General features: G+C 44.5%; 1 protein-coding gene and 1 long non-coding RNA gene across 6 annotated transcripts in view; one reads left to right on the top strand and one right to left on the bottom strand.

Annotated features, from left to right (window-relative positions):
- Positions 1-7,190: 7,190 nt before the first annotated feature.
- Positions 7,191-20,256, top strand: part of MSANTD3 (Myb/SANT DNA binding domain containing 3) — a 177,614-nt gene continuing 164,548 nt past the window's right edge. The window contains exons 1-3 of one of the 5 annotated variants that reach the window (XM_081884343.1): positions 7,191-7,322; positions 10,466-10,915; positions 14,600-19,325. In XM_081884343.1, the coding sequence (XP_081740469.1) occupies positions 10,498-10,915; positions 14,600-15,009 (828 nt within the window). In that variant the 5' untranslated portion in view covers positions 7,191-7,322; positions 10,466-10,497 and the 3' untranslated portion in view covers positions 15,010-19,325. Of the gene's footprint in view, positions 7,335-8,556; positions 8,583-10,465; positions 10,916-14,599; positions 19,326-20,256 lie in introns of those variants that run through there. The other 4 variants (XM_081884344.1, XM_081884342.1, XR_014162189.1 and 1 more) reach the window with 4 other exon arrangements.
- LOC309354428 lies at positions 9,680-13,770 on the bottom strand. The gene is made up of 3 exons (XR_014162289.1): positions 13,576-13,770; positions 11,002-11,142; positions 9,680-10,033 (listed from the first exon to the last, which is right to left on the bottom strand). It is a non-coding gene; the product is annotated as an uncharacterized lncRNA (long non-coding RNA).

Here is a 20,256-nt window from a genome sequence, read left to right as displayed (position 1 = left end):
CTCCTCTATTCCTGGCTGGTGTCTTTGGTAATCCCAGTGAGCCCAAGGGATTTCCTATAACAGCTGCAATTGTATGCACACTTACACATCAGCTGTGGTGGCTGATGACATTTAGACTTGGTAGGGCTGCCATTTATAACCTTGTTTCCCCTTTAAAAAGGGGCTTGTGCAGCACTTATTTAAGAACACGTGCTACAACACATGTGCAGAATGCCATAATTGGCTCCTCATAAACAAAAATTAAGAATGAACAGCTTCCATACTAAGGGAAGTTCCAAAAGCAGAATTTCCTAAAAGTTGTGAACTTGAATACTTGGTACAAGAGAGTATGGTGTTTTGCTCTTGCAGAAAAGTTGGTGCACACATTGAGACTGACAAGAGAAACAAAATTCAAAGACCCTTGGTGGAGTTTTATTTTGTTCGCAAATACTCCGGAAAACCAAAGTCCCGCTCCAAGGGTTTATACGAACTTGTGGATCACTTAATAAAAACCTGTTTTATAAATTTATACTCTAAGTGGTGGTCATTGCATGGAAATATATGCTTTCATAATGGACATTTGGAGGTCTGGGGGAAACTCTGTTGGGTTTCTGGGAAATAAAAAAAATAGTATTATTTCCCCAGATAGTCTATTTGTCTATTTGTCTAGCCTTTCAGGTTAACATGGAACTGAGGGGCTGGATTGCTATCATGACCACAGAGGGAAACTGCACAGCCAGGGCGAAGACCCCTAAAGCCAGATGGCTGGGTTTTCCTGGCTATAGGAATACTTCTGGATTGACATTGGTTTTGTGGTGAAGAGAGTCGGACAATGGAAGATTAACAGAAATGTCTTCAGCAGCCTCACTAAGGTTCAAATTTGATTTGATCCATTATACTGTATATCTATTATATTAAATATAATTATATGCTGCAAAGTGGCTTACAGACAAAAAATTACCACTGAATGATGGGTTTGATGCTGATATTTTGTGCAGGATGGCAGCAACTTCATCAACATTCATGTTACTTATACTTCTGAAAAATTCTGCAGTTATGTCATTGTCAGATGTTGCCGATGATCCTGGAAGAGAGATACTGGGTGTAGCTGTCTGAGTCTGAGTGGGTGCTGCCTGGCTCTCTGGCTTGTCTGATGTAGGATTTGATACATGTTAATAATAATAATAATTATAATAATAATTTATTATTTGTACCCCGCCCATCTGGCTGGGTTTCCCCAGCCACTCTGGGCGGCTTCCAACAAAGATGAAAGATACACTAAAATGTCACATATTAAAAACTTCCCTGAACAGGGCTGCCTTCGGATGTCTTCTGAATGTCAGGTAGATGTTTATCGCTTTGACATCTGATGGGAGGGCGTTCCACAGGGCGGGCGCCACTACCGAGAAAGCCCTCTGCCTGGTTCCCTGTAACTTGGCCTCTCGCAGTGAGGGAACCGCCAGAAGGCCCTCGTAGCTAGACCTCAGTGTCCGGGCAGAACGGTGTTTCCCAACCTTGGGTCTCCAGCTGTTTTTGGACTACAGTTCCCATCATCCCTGACCACTGGTCTTGCTAGCTAGGGATGATGGGAGTTGTAGTCCAAAAACAGCTGGAGACCCAAGGTTGGGAAACACAGCCTTAGAACACAGCTGATGTTGTGTTTCAGCATCAGGAGAGGCCTATTCACTAGGTACTTCTTTAATTGTGGACACAAACTAACCAATTTTATGTGTGCTAGTACTGATGTTTGCATCCAACTGTGATGCTTTTAACTTAAATCATGGCTTGAACTGCAACTTTGTTCCCATATCATCACTGGAAGGTTGAACAGGAAGTTGTTCTTTTAAAAAATCTGGGAGAGAAAGACAATCTATTAACTCCATTGTTGAAGGATACAAGGTAGAAACTTGAAAAGGTTCATGTTTCAAGCCAATCCTGTTTCTTAAATGTCCCAAATTGAAGCTTCCATGTAAGAAAAGACACAGTTCACATCTGCGTAGAAATGTTTCACCAATTAAAAGCAGATGTGCTAGAACAACATTCTTCCATTAAGATCACGAAACCTTCAGGTCAACAAATTATACTGATCCACAGTAGGTTCAGAACAGAACAAAATAATTATTATTTTACACAACATATTATTATTATTCAGTGGCATTCCTGGGCCAAGAAGTGTGAGAAAGCATTCTACAGTTTTGTGCAAATCTGAGGAATCAAAAGGGGGGGGGGATCCTCCATTCAGGAGTGCACTGCAAATAGCTATGAGTACAGGCAGAAAAGAAATGAAAGCACTGGGTGAGAATGGAAAGGACAGTAGATCCATCCACCCCCCAAAACCAAGACTAATAATCTGTGACCCCCAATGTGGAGCAGTTTGGAGCCCAACTTCTCCTGCAGCTTATCCCTGTATCAGGTGAACCCGATTTTACACAGGAAGATAATTTAGACTGTTGTTGTTTGAGGGTAATATCATGTGAACTATGCAAATTAAACGGAAATGTAAACAGCTGCAAACATGCAGTAAACTCCGTTGTGGCCAAGCCCAGGAGACAGCGATGGCCACCAACTCAGATGGCTTTAAAAAGATTAGACAAATTCATGGCTGCTAGCCTGCTTCCACAGATAGAGGCAGTAGGTTTCTGAATACCAGTTGCTGGAAACTGCAAAAGAGAATGCTTTGTGCTGCTTTCATCTTTCCCACAGTCATCTGTTTGGCCATTGTGAGAACAGGAGGCTGGACAAGATGGGCCAATGACTCTTCACGTTCTTTTATTCTTTTAATATGGAGTTTTATTGATTTTCAGTGTATAAACACAATTACAAAAAGTTCCCCCACATTACCAGCTTGCCCCCCTCCTTCCCCTGGAACGGATCAGTCCAGTTTGTGATTCTGGTGGATGCCATTCTTCAGGACTACACATCTACATTACAGACATTAAGAGTCATTCCCTCTCTCCAGGAAATTCAGTGTCCTGTCGTCAAGAGATAGCATTATCTAATGGAGAGCATCCTCCAGCATCCTTTCAGGTATACCACAGTGTAGGTATACCTAAAAATCATTCATAGATCTTTCAATAGCATGAGACACAATACTTACATTACAGTAGTAAGGAGTGACATTGTACGGCATGTACGTTGAGGTATCTTGATTTTCATTTTCCATAATGAAGGCGTCAAGAGTTAAGAAATCCACACATGACAACTAAATAATATATGAAAAAAGTCTTTATTTTGACAAAATATGTTCAAATTATGGCAGTAATAATAGTAATAATATCCATCATCTGAGCGGCTTCCAGCAAATGAAAACATCAAACACAGCAAGACATCAAACATTAAAAACTTCCCTATACTACAGGGCTTCCCTATAATACCCTTCTGGCATTACAGCCAAGTTAACCTTAGTAGAAAACTGCTGTGGGACCATGATTTACCCCAGCTCCCTCCAAGATGCAAGTGATGTGTTTAAGCAGCCCAAGGATCAAATCACTAGACCACATTGTCTGCCAAGTAGAACCAGAATGCTCCAGTCCAAGTGGAGAGACAGTGCGGTCTAGTGGTTAGACTGGTAGTTAAACCAACAGGAATTGCTTTGGGGGAGCTGGAAGTTTGCCCCAACATGGAAGCAATTTTTTGTTGTCTAGGATATTTTCTCAAATTTCCAAGTGTGTCCATGGCCCAAGAAATGTTTATTTTTGCTGAGGTCTAGGGGCTGAAAGTGAAAAATTATGAGGGCCTCTTCAGCTCATCACCCATAAGCAATACATTATTGTTATTATGATGATTATTACTACTACCCCCATTACTAATATTATATTTATTAGCCACATTTTTGGGCATCTTTATACTGAAGACAGACAGAACAATAAACAGTTATAAGCCTCTATGTTGGAGCCTCCTGTTCAATATTCCTCTGAATACCAGATACTGGAGATAAAACAACAGAGAAAGCGGGAGACTAATGGTTAGGGTATAGCATGGGGCTAAAGCAAACTTGGCCAACCTGATGCCCTCCAGCGAGAGCCAGTTTTGAGAGCCAGTGTGGTGTAGTGGTTAGAGCAGGGGTTGTCAGCCTGGTCCCTACCGCCCGCTAGTGGGTGTTTCAGGATTCTAGGTGGGCGGTAGAGGGTTCTCCGGCACCAGCTGAATCCTCCTTCCATCAAGCACTGGACAGGTGGGTGTTAATGAAATTTTACCATCAAGAAAGATGCATTAGTGGGTGGTAGGTATAAAAAGGTTGACTACCCCTGGGTTAGAGTATCAGACTGTGATGCTTATTCAACCATGAGGGTTTGTATCAACATCTGACCAATGAGGAGTTTGTCAGCAAATGGCAGAAAACCATGGCTAGAAAAGCCACCTCTATTGGTCTGTCACCCCCCCTTTATTACCTGGGTTATGAAGGCGCCCTAAAGACGTTAAAGCAAAGATTATGGGATAATACACACAGTGACTTGCGATCTCGATCACACGCAGTCTGTAGTCTGCTGGCAGTAGGAGTACAATATGGGCAGGTCTTTAAGTTAACACCTTACATTAAAAACCTGACAGCATCAAATTTGTTGTTGTTGATTAGTCGTTTAGTCGTGTCCGACTCTTCATGACCCCCTGGACCAGAGCACGCCAGGCACTTCTGTCTTCCACTGCCTCCCGCAGTTTGGTCAGACTCATGCTGGTAGCTTCGAGTACCAAATTATTGAAGGTTATTCACCAAAGACAGACTAAACGTCTTTCCTTCTGCAGTGTTGGATGGCAGGTGGAGAGGAGTCCCCTACCAGGACAGACTTTGCTCGTGTGCCCAAGACAGAGATTCTATAAAACATATTTTGCTGCACTGTGCGAAATACGAGCAAGCCAGGGCTGAACTGATACTACCCTTGCTGGTACCTTTCCGGGGAAAATCAGAGGCTCACTATGTCAGGTGCCTATTGGAAGACCGGACAAACGCTAGAACATTAGCAGTGGCGAAGTTTTTATCAGTGGTTTAACCAACGATCCCTATCTTTAAGTCTGAACAAAATGTTTGTTTAACCTGGAGGTAGGCTGTCTGAATTGTGCATTGCTTTGTAATGATTTGTTGGGTCTCTGGACCGTAATAAAGATTGATTGATTGATTGATTGATTGATATTCAACCATGAATCTCACTGGGTGACCTTGGGCCAGTCACACACTCTCAGCCTAACCTACCTCACAAGGTTGTTGTGAGGATAAAAGGGGGCAGGAGGAAAACTATGTGACCACCTTGAGCTCCTTGGAGGAAAGATGGTATAGAAGTGCAGTAAATAAGTAAAAACCAGTTCTAGCCAGTTGCTGGTAGCAGCTGAGGCTGATGGGAACTGTAGTCCAAAACACCTGGAGGGCACCAGGTTGGTGAAGACTGGCTTGAGAGTGTCCGAATAGGACGTTAGGACAAAGCCCCACTTGGGCAGCCTCATGCTGGACACCAACTCTCAACCTGACCAACCTTCACAGGGTTGTTGTGAGGATCGCATGAGAAGAGCCAGCGTGGTGTAGCGGTTAAGAGCGGTAGACTCGTAATCTGGTGAACCGGGTTTGCTTCCCTGCTCCTCCACCTGCAGCTGCTGGGTGACCTTGGGCCAGTCCCACTTCTCTGAAGTCTCTCAGCCCCACTCACCTCACAGAGTGTTTGTTGTGGGGCAGGAAGGGAAAGGAGAATGTGAGCCGCTTTGAGACTCCTTCGGGGAGTGATAAAGCGGGATATCAAATCCAAACTCTCTCTTGTTGTGAGGATCGCATGAGAAGGGAAGACAGACACCTTGAGCTCACTGCGGGGAAAGGGTGCATTACATCAAGTGCAATTGCAAAAAAAGAATAAGTAAATAATGAAGCAAGGAAGCAAAATACTCTGCAGAAGCCAGCAACTGTAGGAAACAGGACCTGGAACAGAAATCAGGGTTGGGGGGTCCCATGGCCCTCCAGAGAGACATATCTATATGCCAACGACAGCAACAATCTCTTGAGTGGGGACTGATGGGAGTTGTAGTTTGGGATACCCAAACTACAATTCCCATCGGTCCCCACTCAACAGATTGTTGCTGTTGTTGGCATCCGTCGAGAGACAATGGAGTGTTCCTCCAGGGGTGAAGCGGATTGCTAAACTCTCCCCGCCCATCCCCATGCCCTCCAAATGGAGAGCTAAAGTCCCACTTCCACCATTACCCAGCCAGCACAGCCAACGCTCCGAGGGGATGGGAATTGAAGTCCCGTCCATATCCGGAGGGGGAAACGGTTCTTACTTCCCCCGTGCGCCGCCTCGAGTCCCTGTCAGGGGGGAAAGGCGGAGTATACATGACACAACAGCAGCAACAGCCGTTCCGCACTCTTCTTCCGACTTCTCCCGCCGCCAAAGGCAGGCCCTCCGCAGGCGAGCCCCTCGCGAAGGCGACCCCCGGGCCACCGCCAGCCCCCGACCCGCCTCGCCTTCTTCAAGCTAAGCCCGCCGCCGCCGACAACCTTCCTCTTCGGCTGTCACCACGCAAGTGACAGTGCGCATGCGCAGTGCGCGCCCCACCCACTTTTCCCGGCCGGAGCCGCGGCGGCGCTGTCGGGTCGGAAAACCCGGACTGGACTCCCAGAGAGAAGCGGGAGCGGCGCCATTCGGTCACTCTCTGCTACGAGTCTTGCAAAAAAAGAAGGAAGGAAGGCTTCTGTCTTTAGTGCAGCGGGGCGGCGAGAAAAAGCAACGCTTGCTGTCAGTTTTCGCATGCATGCATGCATAACACGCATGCACACATTTGCTCTCGCCTTTGCTTCGTGCCCCGAGCGCGAAATTATGGGATTGCAAGGTTTCCACCCGGGGCGCTGGCTTCGCTTGGTGGACGCCGCTTTGAGACCCGCGTCGGAACTTGGGAAGAGCAGGAGGGAGTGGTTTAGTGGTCGGGGAAGAAGGGGAGGAAGGTGGAAGCGACACGGATCCCGCCTTCTCTAAACCCAGCCGCGGAGAGGGAGGGAGGGAGAGAGAGATTGGCAATTAATGGTGGGGCTTTTGTTAAGAGCAGGGGCTGTTGCGCTGCCCCTTGGAATTGGAGGCCGATCCCGTATATATTCACACGTTACGGGGATTATCTCTCTCCCCTCCCGCGCCGCCGCCGGGGCAACGGCAAGATGAGCGCTGCTCGTTATTGTCTGAACCGCCGCTTGCGCGCCTGCCTTTGCAAACCTGCAGCCGCCGATGCGCATTCAGTGGGTGGCGAGGCGTCCTTTGTCAGGCTGGGATCTGTGCTTTGCTGTTCTCCAAAATAGAGAGGAAAACCCGGCAGCGTCCAGGGAAAAGCAAGAAGGGGAAGGAAGCCTGAGGAAGGCCGTGGTCCACCCAAGCCTGGTAATTGTGCGTGTGCGTGTGTTTAAAATGCATATGTAAAATGGTGTTTATTTCTAAGGGAAACGCTGCCCCGTCTCTCTGCAACCTCTTTGCCCCAGAAAAGCGGCCAGGATGCTTTCCCAGATGTGTAACAGGTTGAGGAAATTTGTATTTCTCTGCAGAGGGGAAAGGCTCGCTGGGCCACAGATGGTCATTTTGTTCCCCACCCGGTCCTTGTGGCGCAACATCGTCGCGTGCAACTTGTGCAGCCCTGCCTGCGTCTACTCAGGAGTAAGTCTGCTCTGGGCAAAGTGTGTGCAGGGTTGCAAGTCCTGGGCTGCAGTCCTCTACCCCCTTGTGGGGGGGCGAAACCCCCGGATCAAGGGTAAACGTGGATAGCATTGCTCTTTTTAAGGATTTTTGATTTCAGAAGTTGGGCTAGATGAGGCATTCTGACATCTAATATCGGTAGCAGCATTTGTAAATATTTAGAATTAAGATTGAGAATATTGCAGTCCACTGTGGCTGTTTCAGTTGCTTCCCTGTGTAAAATCCTGATGAGGGAATACCGAAGGAGTGTTTATGGGATATACATCTCCCTGCTGCCAGCTTTTGCCATTTCAAATGAAAAAACCAAGGCGGACCCTCTGGAGTCTGGCTAACCCCCAAGTGCAGGGAAGATGAGGGACCTGTAGCGCTGCAGATATGGCTGGACTACAACTCCCACAATCCCTTGCCATTGATCTTACTGGCGGAAGCTGATGGGAGCTGCAGTTCACCAACACCTGGAGGACCATAGCGTTCCCCATCTCTGTACATCTTGGGGTTGTTGTGGATGGAGAGCTTGCACTTATCCCTCGATAAATTCTGTGGCCAAAGCAATGCTTGCCTTGTTCCTATCCAGGCAATGACCAGAGCCAGGCCTGCTTAGCTTCGGTAAGGCAGATCTACACTTTTTTACTCTGAGGTAACATATATGGAAGTAAACATGCATACAGATCAACCTATAAACTGAAATGTATTGTGAATTATCCTTATTAATGCAGGGAATTGCTTCTTTTGCTGAATATGCACATGGGAAAAGCATAATGCAATTTAGGATGATCCCCCACTCCCTTCATGTTTTTGAGTGTGGGGCAATATTTGTGGGGTTAACAGGATACATAATTAAGTGTTGAGAGAGAGGGGGGGGTACTTACAATGAAATTTCCTGTCTTTTATTAATCATAATCTTCAAGACTTCTTCTGGGGAGGAAAGTCAGGACCCTGTGGATTTGAAAGGTAGGCATCCTTGCAGTTAACCATTCCTGCCTCACAAGAATATTTGGCCTAGAGTTATCTGAGATATAATGAATCCATTATAGTGGACTGGTTTTAAGGTATGTTTGTTGGAACTGCAATCGTGTGCTCTCAAGATCTTAGCAGAGAGTTTGGGCAGTGATACGGCTTGATCCATGGATCTACCATGGATCTGCAGCACAGGAGCAACAATCTAGTCAAGAAGCTGAATACCTGTATTGTTCTTCTTTGATTTTATTAGTGCTGCAAAGCAAGAGAAGAAACCCTATTATTGCTACCTACTGGCTATAATGTTGTTACTCGGTTATAATTGTTAAACCAAACCCCAAAGCGAATCCCAAAGTTACTCAGTTTGTGAGGCAGAGGTTCCCTTTCATCCCTGTATCTCAAACAATCCTATGCTACATAGTCAGCTGTTACTTCCACCCCACAAACGTCACAAAGGTTCTCCTTTCTGCCATCTCATTACCAATAATTCCCACATGGGCTGGACTCCAGCAAAAAGCAGAGACCCATTATCCGTCATTCTGAATTCAAAAAACCATATTCCATTTACCAAATCACATTTACATTCCATATCTCCATTCTTTATGGTCAATGACAACGCGTTAGCACCCCTACCCTATCAGGTCTTGAATCCCTCAGCCCTCTAAAGCCACCCCGATAGCCACTCTGCTGTCAATATAGATAACTAATTGGATAAACTAGAGTATGAAGGTGATGCCCAACCTTTGCTGTTTGGTTCTGGCACGTAGAGGCATGCTGCCCCTACACAGGGGTGTTCCAATTAGCTGTCGTGGTAACGAGTAGGAAATGATAGCTCTTGCTCTTTTCTCAAGCCATCTGACTTAGTGGCTTCGAGGGGCCATCACTGTTAGAAACTCAGATATGTGATTAGGTGCCAAAAGGCTCCTTAAACCAAGGTTACAGCCAGATCCCCAATAAAATATCTAGAAAAATAGCACTGGGCATTGCCATTCAAATGGTGTTCATGCACTGTGTCTTGTGATCAATTTTGCAGCGCAGGGCTTACCTGGGCTCCCCCCCCCCCCAATATTTTATTCCAGTTGGCTCCCCTGGTCGCAGTTGCCCAAACAGAATGTCTAGTTGTCTTTTGGGGGCAAGATGGCTCTAAAGTCTTATTTTTCAAATGATGAACTGACAGTGTTTGATTATCAGCTAAACATTTGACTTGTTCAGATGACAACCTTGAGCTAGGTTAAGCACTTTGAGAACTTAAAGAAGAAAAGTCACTTTATCCAGGGACAGTCCACAGATATATAGGCCTATTCTTACCTCTTTTTCTTCATGGTGACCCGGACCATTCATAACTTAAGAATATTCTTCACAACTGTGAGCAGGGCAGTGGGGTGGGGTAATTTAAGACAAGCGGCAGCAATTAACTGTAACATGGTTCACTGCTCCTGCTCCAGCTGCACAGAAAAAAAGCATTTTGGTTCCTGAAATTCATTCTGATTGTGCAGACAAAATGTAACTGATGGAATTCTATAAGATGCAGTAATAGTGTGTGAAAACAGTCCAGACCCAATGATCCCCAGGCATGCACTTCCCGTTGTGCCCAGGCCTCTTCACTTGGTTGCAACTGGCTAAAAGCCACATGCAAAATGCGCCTGGGCTAATTTTGAACACTGTGTAGTAGGGAATTCTGAATTGTGTGAAGTATCACTTTTGTTTGTCCTGAACTCTGCTATTGGTGATTGTGTTGACTGACTGACTGACTGATGATAGTGTAATATTCTAACATTTTTTTTTTGTGACGAAAAAGAACAATGTCTGAGCAGAATGTTATTTGCTGTGAAATCAATCATGCTTGCAAAAGTAAGCTGTCTGTTGTTTTTTTATAGGTTATTTTGGCACTCTGGAGAATCAAAAGAAAATGCAAAACAGCGAAGTGATAAAACCTGCCAAATACTTCTCTGAAGTGGAGAAGAGTGTGTTGCTGGCATTAGTTGAGAAATACAAATATGTACTCGAGTGTAAAAAAAGTGATGCAAGGACTATTGCACTGAAACAACGGACCTGGCAGGCACTTGCTCATGAATATAATTCTCAACCAAGTGTGTCACTACGAGATTTCAAGCAGCTGAAAAAATGCTGGGAGAACATCAAAGCACGGACAAAGAAAATAATGGCACATGAAAGGCGAGACAAGGTGAAAAGGAGCATTAGTCCACTTCTAAGTAATCACATCCTGGGAAAAGAGAAGATTGCCAGCATGGTACCTGAGCAGGTGTACTTTTTACAGAGTCCACCAGAAGAGGATTCTGAATATCAGGCAGAAGCCTCCAGCCAAGGTACAGTTGTTTTCTAGTGATCTACAGTAAACTATTCTCGTAGCTTTACATTCCAAAAGTAGATAGAAAATTTGCAGTTTGCTCACCTGGTGATACCTCTTGTGGTGCTATGATTTTTCCAGTATAAGTAAATGAACACAATCTATAGGGATTTAACTGGTGAGTCATGACACTTGATAGGATCATGCCCTTTCCCTCAGGTTTGTCATAGCAGCACCATTTTTCTCCTGAAGAGGAGAAAAGGTGAATGATAGGGGGGAATAAGAGAATGAGACATTAATCTTTTTTAAAAAAACAACAACAACCCTATAACTTACCATTTGACCCCATGCCTGGTATATGTGCGCATGCATTTCTAATTATTTGGGATAATTAGTTTTAACAAGTTCACATTATCATGATTTTATTTTTTAAGCCATTTTGAGAGGTTTGACTATAAATTCAGCTTAACCTTCATAAATGTGAGTTTATATGTGAGCCTCAGGTTGCAATTAGGTTGGGTGTAAGAACATTGAAGACCACTGCATTTTGTTCCAGTACCGCCATGAAAATAATACCTACCATTCAAACTGTTTATATCTTAGTTAACACATCAAAAACATGCTTGTATCCATTTGTGGGAGGCCCACAGGTTAGAGCAGCCGAGAGTAACCCTTTGTGGTCAACAACCACATTTCCTCAGAGGAACGTGGTCAGAAGCCACAAACCAGTGGCAGGACCAAAGCCTGGGCAGGGCCTTTTCTCTCCCATTCGTACACCATCCCTTAATTCTCTCATTCAGTCCCATTCATGGAAGTTCACAAGGAGCCACTGTGGCTGGCACATGGGCAAAGCTGCCAACCAGCAAAGCAGTGCAAAGTATGGGTATCAGTCAACCCACCAGTGGAACAGTCACTGGGCTTGGCCATGAACACAGCAGAAGCTGCAAAGTGTAGATGCCCCTAGCAACCTTTGAGCATCAGCCAACCTTCACACAGTTCCCAGCAAGGACCGCTGCTCTGCCCACCACATGCCCTACACAAGAAAAGCACACACCCTAGGCGGACACCGTTAAGTAGCGCACAGTGGCGCCTCAGTCACAAACAGATTGGGACCCCTTCACAACCCCTTGTACTCGTGCATCACTGATGCCAAAGTACCGCACTCCAACAGAAACATCAAAGCATTTGTTGGAGACACAAGTGTGCAGCCCAAACAGGCACAGAAGTGCAAAGCACCAGCCAAGAGGATCCACACCTGTCACCACACACCCTTCCAGGGAGTCCACAGAGCATTCACATAGCCAGGGCAAAGGATGGGGGGGGGGCACGGCTGTCCCGAGCAAAAAGCAAATTACACTTGGAGATTTCTAATACCGGCATTGGTTCAATGTTCTGGAGTTTCAGAGGGAAGGAAGGAAGAAGGAAAGCAAAAATAACCTCAGCTCTGTTTCTCCCCTGTCAAAATCCTTGCTCTTCTTAATCACAACACACCACACTTCATGTTTTCTACCTGTTTCTTACCCTCAGAATCTGTTTCGCTTTGCTTCTCCTCCAGCAACGCTGCAATAAGTATGATGAGCAAAAGATTCTGTCCTCTACACCCCAACCCTTGCTCCCTTAGCGTAAACAAAAAAATTCCTTCCAGTAGCACCTTAAAGACCAACTAAGTTAGTTCTTGGTATGAGCTTTCGTGTGCATGCACACTTCTTCAGATACCAAAGAAGTGTATCTGAAGAAGTGTGCATGCACACAAAAGCTCATACCAAGAACTAACTTAGTTGGTCTTTAAGGTGCTACTGGAAGGATTTTTTTTTGTTTTGACTATGGCAGACCAACACGGCTCCCTTAGCGTAGTTCAGCACTTCTTGAAATGATTTTTTACTCACAACTTCCCCATTCCCTCATGCTTCTGACCCCCTCCCTTTTTTGCAAGTTGAGGAACTTTTTGCAAAGCTTTGCATACAAAAACGCCACCTGTCTCAAGGACAGTAAACCTTCTCCTTTTCTGTAAGGCAGGCTACTTAAGATGGACTGGAGCAGGTGAGCTCAGTGAAAAGAGTCAAATCTGTGCTCTGGCCAATGCTGTCATCTTCCTTTTTCCAAAAAAAACCTACCTGTGCTCTGTCCCTACATCCCTGAAGGCTGCACCAAAGGAGGTGAAGAGCGCAGGTTGCCCAGCTGTGGGTTATAGCTTCTTGAAATAAATCCTTGAGTTGAAAGAGACCTTTTAGCAGGAGGATATGAATTGTAGTTCTGTTGTTCTCTTCCCTGCCTGCTTCTTTCAGTACAAACACTTCAAAAGACATCTCAGGTGAACTCCAAGAGGCCACTTTGAGCATTCCTCCCTATGTTCTCAAGCCTGCTGAATTCAAGCCCCCCACTCTGAACTTTGGAGCAGGGGATAATCTTGTGCTTTGAGGTGCTTGAGGGCCTTCAAAGGGCATGTGGCCCAGACAGCCTCCAGTCCTCTGAGGAAAGCAAAAGATCATATCAAACCTCCTGTGTCTTGGAGGTACTCTACAAAGTTCAACATGGTGTCAGTCATCCTAACTGTGAAGGCCCCTATAGAGCTACTCTCAGAGAAAAGCCTTGACGGTGGAGGCAAAGGGTAGAGCTTTAAAGAGAGCCGAATTTCCTTTTCCTCGTCTTTTTCTCTGGCCAAACACTTTTTACCCATACCTGTGCACCAGAGAGGAAGTAAGGGATGCCTACACACCCAGGGCGGCCGGTCCTCTTTCAGACTGCCTTCAACTCTGAAAGCCCTGTCCTCTTCCACCCTATAATGGTGGTGCTTGTAGTTTGATGCTGTCACAATGTCCAGTGTCCTGAATCTGCTTCAGGGAAAGATGACGCAAGCTTGGCTGTGCAGTAATTTACTGTCGTTCACATTGATACGCCATCTTTCCTCCAAGGCTGTCAAGATGGAGCCCATGGGGTTATCCTAGCTTATCCTCACTGCAACAGCTCTATAAAGTGGTTAAGCTGAAGATAGCGACCACCCAGGCATTGATAGTAAAGGTAAAGGGACCCCTGACCATTAGGTCCAGTCATGACTGACTCTGGGATTGTGGCGCTCATCTCGCTTTATTGGCCAAGGAAGCCGGTGTACAGCTTCCGGGTCATGTGGCCAGCATGACTAAGCTGCTTCTGGCGAACCAGAGCAGCACATGTAAATGCCGTTTACCTTCCCGCCGGAGCGGTACCTATTTATCTACTTGCACTTTGACATTGATAGCTGAGTCAATGACATTGATAGCTGAGAGCCAGTGTGGTGTAGTGGTTAAGAGTGGTAGTCTTGCAATCTGGTGAACTGGGTTCGCGTCTCTGCTCCTGCACATGCAGCTGCTGGGTGACCTTGGGCCAGTCACACTTCTGTGAAGTCTCTTAGCCCCACTCACCTCATAGAGTGTTTGTTGTGGGGGAGGAAAGGAAAGGAGAATGTTAGCTGCTTTGAGACTCCTGAAGGGGAGTGAGAAAGCGGGGTATCAAATCCAAACAACAACAACAACAACTCCTCCTCCTCCTCCTCCTCTTCTTCTTCTTCTTCTTCTTCTTCTTCTTCTTCTTCTTCTTCTTCTTCAATTTGGGCTTCAAGTCTCCCAATGTATGTTTAACACTATATCCACCACACCAAACTGGCTCTTGGGTTGGAAAAAAATTGAAAATTATTATAATGGTCATATTTTTTATTTTCTTTCCCCAGAACCTTTCACCGTTATAAACAGAGAACTGTGCGATGAAGACAAAGATCTTGTACATTTCCAGGTATGCGAAGGAACCTCGCAGTCGGAGCCTTCCTGTTCAGCAGTCAGAATAACAGGCAGTAAAAATTTCAGAAGTAAAGCTGCCCAGGAAAGCGATCTGAAAAAGATGCATGAAGAAGAGCACCATCAGCAAATGTCCATCTTGCAACTGCAGCTGATCCAAATGAACGAGGTCCACGTGGCCAAGATTCAGCAGATCGAGCGGGAGTGTGAGATGGCCGAAGAGGAGCACAGAATCAAGATGGAGGTGCTCAACAAAAAAAAAATGTACTGGGAGCGGAAACTTCAAACTGTTACAAAAGAATGGCCCGTCTCATCTTTCAACAGACCATTCCCTAATTCGCCCTAGAGAAGGCAGCAGCCAGCCATAAAATGGACTGGCGTCACTGGTTTATTAGAAGAGAATGAGGAGGGGTTCAGTTCTGCTAGTTTTGTATTTTTAGTTGGAGAGAATGCCTCCCCACTTGGCTGTGAACAAACATTAAGGAAGAGCTAAGAAAAATGTGGTATCTATTTGTTGTTTTCTAAGCCTAATAACTCAATTATTATCATTTTTGGAGCATCCCCTTGTACACACAGGAAGTCAGTAGGCGTATTCTGTGGTGCACACTTTTTGTCTAGAAAGTTCTTGACAGCAGATACGTAGCTGGGCGTTTTAATATTTTATTTCAAGTCTGAAATTTAAATTTGTTTCCAAGAAGCAAGACTTAGCCTCCATAATTGTTTCTTGAGGTGGGGCTGCTAGCAGATGTGCAGTGTCTCAGCTGCATCACTGAGCCAGAGGACATAATACGTTTTCCGTTTATTAATAGAATGTGGGGAAAGGGCAGCATCAAAGCAGCAACAGCTTCAGAAGAGGGCATGGAAAGCTTTCAAACAATTGATTAGCTCTCTGGCCACAAGGGAAGTTCACCACCACCACATATCTCTCCTGCCCCTAACCATTAATGACGCTGCACTCAGATAGCACTATAGGGCATGGCTCACCTGCCAGCTATATAATTTAGGGCAAAATTACTACTGCCTGGCCACTTTTCTGCGGTTGAAGAAGCCATCGAGAAAACTACCATTGTGTGTGATTTGCAGTTGTGCACGTGTCCTCCAGAGTAAGTGTATACAGGATTGCAGCATCACTTGGATACTTGGCACCTCTCCGTTTCGTTCATTTCAGCTTGCTTGGCTTCTCGTCATGTCAGTAAGGAGCCACCCGTCCATCTAGTACGATGCAGGTCCAGTTTGTTTGCATGACAGGATCACCCTCTCCGTACTGCACCTATCTCTTGGTCCCAGTCCACATGAGCCAGGGATCTGAAGTGAGCACCAACCAAATGTAAGGAGGTTAAAATGTAGATTTACTGTGTAACTCGGGGCTATTTAAACACATTGCATTTTTCCATGCAAGTCCCTGTGAAAATGTAATGAGTTTACATGGCAAATGCTGATAATTCTGCCACCACACAGGGAGTGGCTGTGGCTCCTTGAATGGGTAACTGGCAAACGCATTGAGCATCACAATGTGTGACTGAGCTCTTGAAGAGTTTTCATCTTTGATGGGAGGCAAGGGAATGAGAGAACCCACCACTTTCTAAGTACGTGACAAAGGAGAAGCAGGCGTGTTTCTGTTTTAATGAAGCAGCAACCATGAATTTCCACGATTTCATATGTAGATTTGGCAGTTATGACTAATAAGTGCAAACGGTGATAGTAGCTTTTTCTTCTTCTCAAAATGGGGCAACCTTGCTGTGTTCATTGGGCTTCAGGTGGTTTTCTTTGTGTTTCCAGGTAAATATTTTCAGGCCTTGTGCTGCTGCTAAGACAGAGACCTGGAGCTACTTAAGAGTGCTGTCAAATCTGTTGCAAAACTAGCATGATTGGATTAGAGCTGCCCCTCTTTTATATTTACAATAGCAGAGGGTTACCAGTAAAGTAGGGGGAGGCATAGTCAATTTCTCAGGCAGGTATAAGGAACATTTGGGTGTCCAGACAATGCAGCTACAACTTGCATAATCCCTAGTCATTGGACGTGCTTGCTAGGCCTGATGGGAGTTGTAGTTCAGCAGCAACTGGAAAAGGTTCCCACACTAAGGGTACAAGCTTGTTGCTTAATGTTGGAGAAGCGCCATACGTTTGCCATTGCTTTCAGCACTCCCATCTTGGTATGTCAAGGAAAAGGGTAAGGAGTTTTTCCTCTTGTCTTCCAGGGCATGGGGGTGGCTAGAGTTGAGATTTTTAAATAGTATATAATTGTGAGTTCGGAGTACAGTGGTGGGAATTACTCTGAATTAACTAAAAGGGGTATCATGGTTTATGGTGCTGCACGTGCGCACTAAACAGAATTAGCCGTAAAGGCTTCCTCTTTTTCCTGTTGATGGGATGGTGTGTTGAAATACCAACTTAGGGAATGAGATGGAGATCTACTATTCACAGGTGCAGATCATTTACATGCTGACATGAAATCCTTGCTCTACCTCACTCCTCTCAAATAGAATCAAGCTCAAAGAAATTGAGTCGCTTCAGGTCTTTTCTGGTGCGTTCCTTTGACTATAAGACCGGGTACAAATATGTTCATTCTGGAAAAACAAAATTTGTGTATTTTGGTAATGTATCTTTTAGTGCAGCTTCTTATTGCGGAGCTCTGTTCAAACTGTTGAACAGATCTTATTAAACATCTTATAAAGTGCACACTGATTCACAGTTAACAGATTCCCAGGCAAACAAGAAACTCAGAAGTATGGGGAAAGGGAATGGGAAGATAACTGGAAAGAGGGCTGTGCTTAAACTGTTGAGATTTTTGTGGTTCTTAAATGAGTTTCTAACTTAGTATTTTAAATAATTTTGCAAAGGGAAAATAATTATGTTAATGCATGTGTAGAGCTTAAATACTGAATTCAAACCACTGCAAAAATAAATGCAGATTCCAGCATAATCCAATAGAAAACGAGGGAGCAATTGCAGCCCCAAGCCTCAGGAAATCACAAGCCCTTTTGAAAGTATTTTGAGGGGAAATGTTAGGCTACTTCTCACTTGCCTACTCATTTTAGTGTCTTTGGTACATACTAGGGTTGTCTGGTCCAAATTAGAATGGGGCTCCTGTTCCTGTGTGCAACTGGGAATTTCAGAAGGTGCATGTGCTCTCACCTTTGCATGACAAGTTACCCTTGCCAAAATTATCACAAACTACTACCTGTAAAAGAGGGGTCACCCATGTGGACATCTCTATAGCTGAGGTAGAGCAGTTTGGACCTCATTTACAACGAGACATTAGGTTTTGCTTAGCACCCAGATAACATTCTCCACCCTCCATTCCTAAAACAAGCGTGTGTGGCAGGCAGTTTAATTCTAACATGAAGCAGTGCAGAGAGCATAAAACTCAGCAGTGAATTTAGCTGTCAGAAGTAAAGAGAAACTAGCATGCGTTCATATATTTTATTACAAAAAATATTAGTTTAGGTTTAGCCCCTGCCCATCTCCCCCTTCTACTTGGATGCCAATACTATTTCCCTTTTCAATGAGCCTCAGTTTCTCAGCAGTTCAGAATGGAGTTTTTTTCAACTGCCGCTCCTGTGTCTATTTTTCGGTGGAGAGGGACACAAGTTGCACTGCAATTTTGCTGCCAGTCTTTAGATATTTCCATTTCTTTCACATTCTAAATTCTGAACTTTTAAAATGCTACTTTATCATTTCTTTTTTATTCCTCTTCTGTCTTCTGTTCAGTGTTACCATGTAAAATAGATTTATATACTGGACACTCTCTCCCTTGAATTTCCCCCTCCCCTGTCATTTATATTCTTATTATTTAGATAATAATATGTAGAACTCAACATTTCATCCTCTTTGCTTTTGTCTAAATAGAGTAGTTTCCTGGTATATTGGGTATAGAACTGTATGAATTCCTCACCACATTCAAATTCAGCAAGAAGAAAATCTAGATACTGTGAGATGTATGAATTGTGCCTTGTATTTCTTTAGCGTGTACAATTCATTTTGTTTCGGCTGTAATCTGGGGTAGAAGGAATGAGCTACAGCAAAGCACAAATGTTCTGCTACCTGATTCCTGGTCCTTCATATTAAATTGCCCCCCTACTTTAGAAATTTCACCGTGCATTCTCCACACACCAAAGTTGTATTTTTCGTGATAAGGGCTAGGACCTCTTTTCAAAGGCATGCTGAGAATTCTGAACTCTGTTCAATACAAAATTTTGCTACTTTTCTGCACATGTGCTGAGTTGCAAATACACACATCTGGTATGAACAAAGAGAAATACAAGCCTTTGCTATTGTCTAAAATACTAGTTCATCTAAAACGGGCTTCCTCAACCTCTGCCCTCCAGATGTTTTGAGACTACAATTCCCATTATCCCTAGCTAGCAGGACCAGTGGTCAGGGATGATGGGAATTGTAGTCTCAAAACATATGGAGGGCAGAGGTTGAGGAAGCTTGATCTAAAATTTAATGGACCAGTTTCTGCTCAACAAATCAGAACCTCCTCTTCTCATTGCCTAGTTTCAATATTCCCTTTGTGAGATGTTGCTATCAGTTTTAGGGTACACATTCTTGACTTTTGTTTTTTGATATTTTTTCATGTGGGGTTCAGCTTCTTTATTCCATTTTAATGTTTGATTATTGTGAAACAACTTATTATATGATGGTCCATAATCTGTTTTGTTTTTTTGTTTTTTGTTTTTTTGTTTGTTTAATAGGACTGTTTAATTGGATTGTATTTTTTAAAATCTTCGTATTTGTTTCTTTAACTACAGTATACAGAACCGAGAAATGTCAAGGGACAACTATATATGAATGAGATGGTGAAGGGTGGGGGAAATAACCAAAGCCTCATCAATATTCAGACAAGTGTTCTGAAAATAAACATTAGAGACCTGAACAATACGGTGAAGAGAAATAGAAATGTTTACAAGTAGAATTCTCAGGGGTGCCCATGCGTCACCCACAGACACCAGTATGCCCACCAGTACCTCCTGTGGAACCCATTCAAGGTCCTCATAAAAATGTCCCTTAAAAACCCACAAGACACGGTTTGCTCTTCATATTCAGTTCCTGGTCAGAGGAGAAGGGCAAAGAGCTTCTGTCTCTGCATAAATGTGGTGGTGGCCAATGTCGTTGGTTTCCCCCCCCCCCCCCCGATTGGAAGGCAGGACTCTCACACCATTTTGAGGGGCTTTTCTTTTTCCCCTGCTCTTAGCTATGGTGGTCATTTTGTGCCACACGCCACACAGCCTTTATATGATTGGTGCGCAGAGCACGTTCTCCATTTTCCAAGTATGCCCATTGGGTCTCATCTACCATGCCGGATAAAGTAAGGCCAAGAATCAGAGAGCTACCTAATCACCCCTAAGGGATTGGGCAAGCCTTCTAGGGTTTTTCCTTTAAAGCTCCAGGGCCATGTGCTGCTTTTGAAATCCCCCCCTGTTTTAAAAGTAGTTTGCCATGAGACGCAAAAAGGCCCTGTTCAAGAAACACAAGACAAAATCCCTCTTATGGTGCAATGCTATGCCCCTTCATTTGGGATTTACGGTAGTTCTTGTAACAGGACTACGATTTGGGCAGGCATGTAGGAGTAAGGGGACTGTTCTGATCA

Source organism: Podarcis melisellensis (genome assembly GCF_964234715.1).
Source record: "Podarcis melisellensis genome assembly, chromosome: 13".
Taxonomy (NCBI): Eukaryota; Metazoa; Chordata; class Lepidosauria; order Squamata; family Lacertidae; genus Podarcis; species Podarcis melisellensis.
Note: the sequence above shows the minus strand (reverse complement) of the source record. Positions and strands in the feature narration are given on the sequence as shown.